This window comes from Pavona decussata, unplaced genomic scaffold (genome assembly GCF_977016875.1).
Source record: "Pavona decussata unplaced genomic scaffold, jaPavDecu1.1 SCAFFOLD_55, whole genome shotgun sequence".
NCBI classification, from domain to species: Eukaryota; Metazoa; Cnidaria; class Anthozoa; order Scleractinia; family Agariciidae; genus Pavona; species Pavona decussata.
In genome coordinates, this window is record NW_028145477.1 from 374,783 (window position 1) to 380,000 (window position 5,218).

General features: G+C 40.3%; 2 protein-coding genes across 2 annotated transcripts in view; both read right to left on the reverse strand.

Moving 5' to 3' along the window:
- Positions 1-2,173: 2,173 nt before the first annotated feature.
- LOC146480116 (membrane-spanning 4-domains subfamily A member 8-like) overlaps positions 2,174-5,218 on the reverse strand; it is a 41,160-nt gene continuing 38,115 nt past the window's right edge. The window contains exon 5 of the transcript XR_014864780.1: positions 2,174-2,878. The gene's annotated coding sequence lies outside the window, so the exon portion shown is untranslated. The remainder of the gene's footprint in view (positions 2,879-5,218) is intronic.
- Positions 2,174-5,218, reverse strand: part of LOC146480117 (uncharacterized) — an 18,424-nt gene continuing 15,379 nt past the window's right edge. Inside the window, exon 4 of the mRNA XM_085110010.1 lies at positions 2,174-4,225. Coding sequence (XP_084966136.1) covers positions 4,001-4,225 — 225 coding nt within the window. The 3' untranslated portion in view covers positions 2,174-4,000. The remainder of the gene's footprint in view (positions 4,226-5,218) is intronic.

The window sequence follows — 5,218 nt, forward strand, 5'->3', positions numbered from 1 at the left end:
CTCGTTTGTTTCAGTGATTATCAAATATTAAATAACAGCCATTAGTGCCACTTGCTACTTGCCATTAGTGTCATGATCCGCTTGTAACGAAAACGAGGGGGTTCTCGCGCGGAGCTCAAAATCTCCTTCGCGCGTCTCGCGGAGGCTGGAACAGGCTATAAAAAGGGACATGCCAAACTTCTGTTTCATTTTCAATTTCAAGCGCTAATCAAGAAATAACGTGGTGAAGATGGCGAACTGCCCCTGGGTCTCCGAGGATGGTGGCGTATTCGCTCATTTTGCGTAAAGAAGGCGATACTCCTCTTTAATAATTATTACACTCCCGTTTTATAAGCACGTCGAGGCTGAGATTAGCTAAAATTTTAGAACATACTAACAACATTACCAGCCCAAGAGCTGGTTAAGAAATATTTTTACAATGAACATTAAAATCAAGTTGACAAATTTTTCAAGTTCTTTCTGCGTATTGTGAAGAAATCACTAGAAACTGATTAAAGTTTATTTTTCCTCGGAGATAGACTGTCACAGTCCCGCTATTTTTCCATGGGATTCTCGAGACCGGTACACTTCGACGGAGCTGCCGCCATCTTGATTTGTAAAAGTAAGCGCGATCTGGGGAGTGTCTGAACTACCGAGGGGAGAGGAGTGGAGTTGGAAGGCAGCGGGAAAATATTTTTTCGCTCCCCTACACCGGCTTCCCTCGGTAGTTTAGGCACTCTCCTTAGATCGCGCTCGCTTTTACAAACCAAGATAGCGGCAACTCCATCGAAGCGTACCAGTCTCGAGAATGCCACGGAAAGATAGGGAGACTGTGAACAGTCTAGCTTGGAGAGATCATTTCATATTTTCCTCCTAGTGCTGTAGAAGCGATTTCACGTTAAAAAAAGGGGGGGGGTTCTTTGTCAAATATTTGAGCAGTTTTGGCTGACATACAGCAAACTCTCCGTGACAGTGAACCTTGAAAGTATGGGGAGACTCCTGTCTAGCAGAATGACAGCGAGCAGAGGAGTTTTAAAAAGAGCCAACGAGAAGGGTGGGTAGGAGGGACGCATTGCATTAATTATGTGTCTATAATATAGTGCTAAGAGTCATCATGTGGGATAATGAACTATGAATAGATCTATTACTACTAGTATTGGTTCAGGTATCTACTATCCAAAACCCAATCAGAATTAAAATCATCCTCCAAAGTCAGGCAGTTCGCTAAAAAATTTACAAGTGCTCACTTCAATGAAAAAATATATTACTTATAAGTCATTATCATTATGATTCTTCGATTAACCGATGAAATTGCAAGAACACGTTAGATTTGAAATTTTGATCATAATCGACGTGTCTATAAAAGGGAGGGAAAATGATGACTAAACTGAAACCATACGGTCATTTGCTCATGCACACTCACGCTATTTCACACTCGATTGCGAATGAACCGTACAATTAACTCTCACCATGAGTGCAAGCGACGACTGTATTGTGTGCAAGAAACCAGTTAGTCAGGCAGTAGCATCTTCAGTGTGACGGATGTCAGAGGTAGTATTTGCGACACGGGTACATTTCTTTACATTTAATTAATGTACATGAAGCGGTTTAAGGTACCTTAGCGGATTACCAGGCTCAAATCAAACTAGAAATAGATTTAGACGGTTCCATTACTTCTTCTGAAATCCCTATCCACACAAATTCCTGTCGGAGCTAATTTCCCGAAAGGTGGCGCCTCAGCCATGGGTTAAGCTTGAGGGGTGGGGGGGGGGGGGGGAAGGGGAAGGGGGTTGCGTCACCTGATACATCAGCACACTGCCCATGGACTGCTCTTTGTGACTGACCTACGGAGTCAGTCACAACCGACCCGACCCGACCTAATTTTTCACTGTTTCTCTAGTCAAGTGACTTCTTGGAAAGTCTTTAAACAACATATCGTTTTCTTTTAGGGTGAAAGAACAATCTCACGCACCCTGCCACAGTCCAGTGCATGCAAGGGTAACAGAGGCAGCGGTCCAGCAAGCGAAGGGTGTCAGATATCCACAGGAGAGGGGTAACTGGTAGGTGTGGGTCCTTTCACTTAGTGGTGAGCTCAGGCTACTTTTTGGGAAATTAAGTCAGATATATGCATGGCATTGTAACCGTTCAAATTAACGGTGCATTGGCAATGAAAGTCACTAAAACAGTCAGGAAATTTCAATGTAGCCGTTTATTTTCTCGCACTACTTAGACTTGTTTCATTACAAAATCACACTTGATACAAAGTTTAAGGATCAAAGCTTCCTTTGACTAGCGGCATTAGCGTAAGATTACAAGCACAACATCATAAATTCCGATAACTTACTAGGCCCAAAAACTGTGTTGCGTGGCTAATGTCCATAAATTTAGCTTCAACTTTGATGACTTGAAAGCTAAACTTGCAAGTCTTCATCATTTTTGTCACACAGTAACAGGTTTCAAGTGAAAAGTGGTCTCAATAAGTGCAAAACAGATTTGAAAACAAAATTGCTTGAAAGGCCAGGTAACTTATCGTCGCTTTCAAGAAACGTGGTCCTGATGATGTTTATTTCATAACACACTGCGTCAAGCTATTGACATAAACCAGCCCATAACTAGGAGCCTCCATCTGCGTTCACAGCCCTTCCCGAATAGATTTAAATTTAGAACTGCTTTTCCCGCGAAAACGTGTGAAAATGACAACTTAAAATGTTATTCGTCTTCTTTGATTGGGTATTTCAACTGAGGGCGTTCCGAGGGTCTCCTGAGACCCATTCCAAAAATACATCTATTTGGAAAAGGTTTGACTCCAAAGCCTACTGTGAGAAATACAGGCTCCTGGTCATGGGCTCCTGCGTGAGCATAGCATGACATGCGCACTAGAAAGCGAGCATCTTTTCACCTTGCACTTATGTTTTTGCTCGTGCCCTGTTAACATCGACTGAAGGAAGCATGAGTCACACGTGTTGAAAGTCTAGATGGTCTTGTTAAGGATCAAGTTTTAGTTTAATCTTACAATATGCTACTCCACAGTACGGATTAATGGCAATACAAAATGAGCATCATTTGGAGCTGAACTTTAAAAACTAACTTGACGAGTAAAACGTGGTTTCACGATCTGTTTTTAAGTAATTCGGGCAGCTGAAGAGAAAACTAAGGCATGTAATTAAAATCAGTAAACAGATCAAAGATGCTGAGCACGAATCACAATTGTGTTACACTTTGTTTATTTATAAGAACCTTTTTTATAAGAACGTCGAGGCTGAGATTAACCAACATTTTAAGAACGTATTAAGAACATTCCTCAGGCTGAGAGGCGATTAAGAACGTTTTTATTTTGGTAATCTGTATATAAAATCAAGGTAACAAATGTAAATTAACCAATATACTCAAGGGCATGTTTTGTGTAACATTAACAATGGTGACACACATCTCGGTTTGTCATAATCAGCATTTCTTGATACCATATCTCAGAAGGCAATGCACATTAATAGGTTTCCTGGGTTACCATGTAATTTACGAACATCTTAAGAACGTTTTCAGCCTCAAATCGCAAGAAAATATAAGAACGTTCAGCCTCAGCTCCAAAATTAGACGTTCTTATAAAAAAACAGAGTGTACTTAGTTACATTTAACTGCCAAGCTATTATTAATCTGGAAACAATTTTTTCAGTACACCAGTTTATAATTTTGTCCCTAATCTGTCCTTTCATCTCATCCTACAGCTCATATCATGCAAATTAACTAGACACGTTAGTTACCCTATTTAGAAACGATGGCCAGTTGTTCAAAGCCCGATTAAGCTAATCCTGGCTTAATGTGAACTTTTTGTCACTCAGTTTTGACTTTTCTTTACCTGTAGCTTGAAATTAGGCTTTAAAACCGCTTTTAAAGAGAAAGATAAAAACCTCGATTAACTTTTAATCCTAGATTAGCGTTAATCCGCTTTCGAACAACCCGGCCCTGGTAATTACGGCGTCATACCTACAAAGATGTCACACATAAGGGGAGGTTTCATTGGCTCTTAAGGATAGGAGACTGTCGCAGGCATCCCTGTTGTTGCACTAGCTTGAATCATTGCAGGATGACCTCCAACCCCTACTGATGCAGGCACATGGCCAATTGGAAGCTGGTCTGCCTGTGCGTGTGATACTGCAACCATACCGCCACCAACTTGCACTGGAGTGGCCACAGGATAACCACCAACACCCGGGGTCGTGATATACCCAGTTGTGTTGTCGGAGTACAACTGCAATACAGAATGGTTTAAAAACAATTATAGAGCCAGTTTTGGCAAAGGCAAGAAATTATGATTATATAATTCACCGTGGTGTGTCTGTATTCCAAGGAACATAAGACATACAACGGCCATCACTTTTCAGTTGAACAGCTCATGTCAATGTTTATAAGTTCTTCCAAACGTCAAGGAATAACTAATGTTTTCCAGTACTTTAACATAAAGGAATACCTTAAAAAACGTTAATTCCAGGAACTAACCACGAACAAGAGATCATTTCCTCCCTCGAAATATTTATACTCTCATCATACAGTCGTTTAAATCCGTATTTTAGTGTGACATATTTCCTTAAATATTAATAACTGTTAAATAATGCCTTCCCATTCCACTCCTTTCAATGCAGTTTTTTTAATGCAAATTAAAACACAAATGCAGGTGAAGATAAGATTTGAAGATTACAATCAAGAAATTGTACAAGCTGTACGTTATTAATAGAGTGAGCAGAGTAGCTATGCTATAAGTGGAAGCGAGGTAACATAGGAAACGACTAGAATTGATCGTAATTAACGAAAAAACATCAATGGTCACAATAAACGCTTTTCATTCCGCCTATTTATTCCTGATCTAGATTTTTTTCAGTCAGTTACACAGGCATACTCGAACCTAAGACCTTCTGATTACTAGTTCGGATGCTCTACCACTGAGCTACAAGAGACTCGTGGGAGCTAAGGTTATTAATCAAGGTTCATGTGACAGACATCCTGCATCCATAGCATACTGCCTGGATTTGAATGTCATGTGTGGAATATGCGCAATGAAATAAATGTGATGGTATATCTTAAACCTGGTGAATAAATGGTAGATTTCGTTTTGGGGAACTCGGAAATAGAAAATCCTAGTTTTCCCAAAAGGAGTCAAAGCTATGATCTGACCTTTCGATTCGGATTCTCTAGCCATTAAACTAGGTTTGTGGAACAAATACACTGCATACTGCTAGGTTTTTAA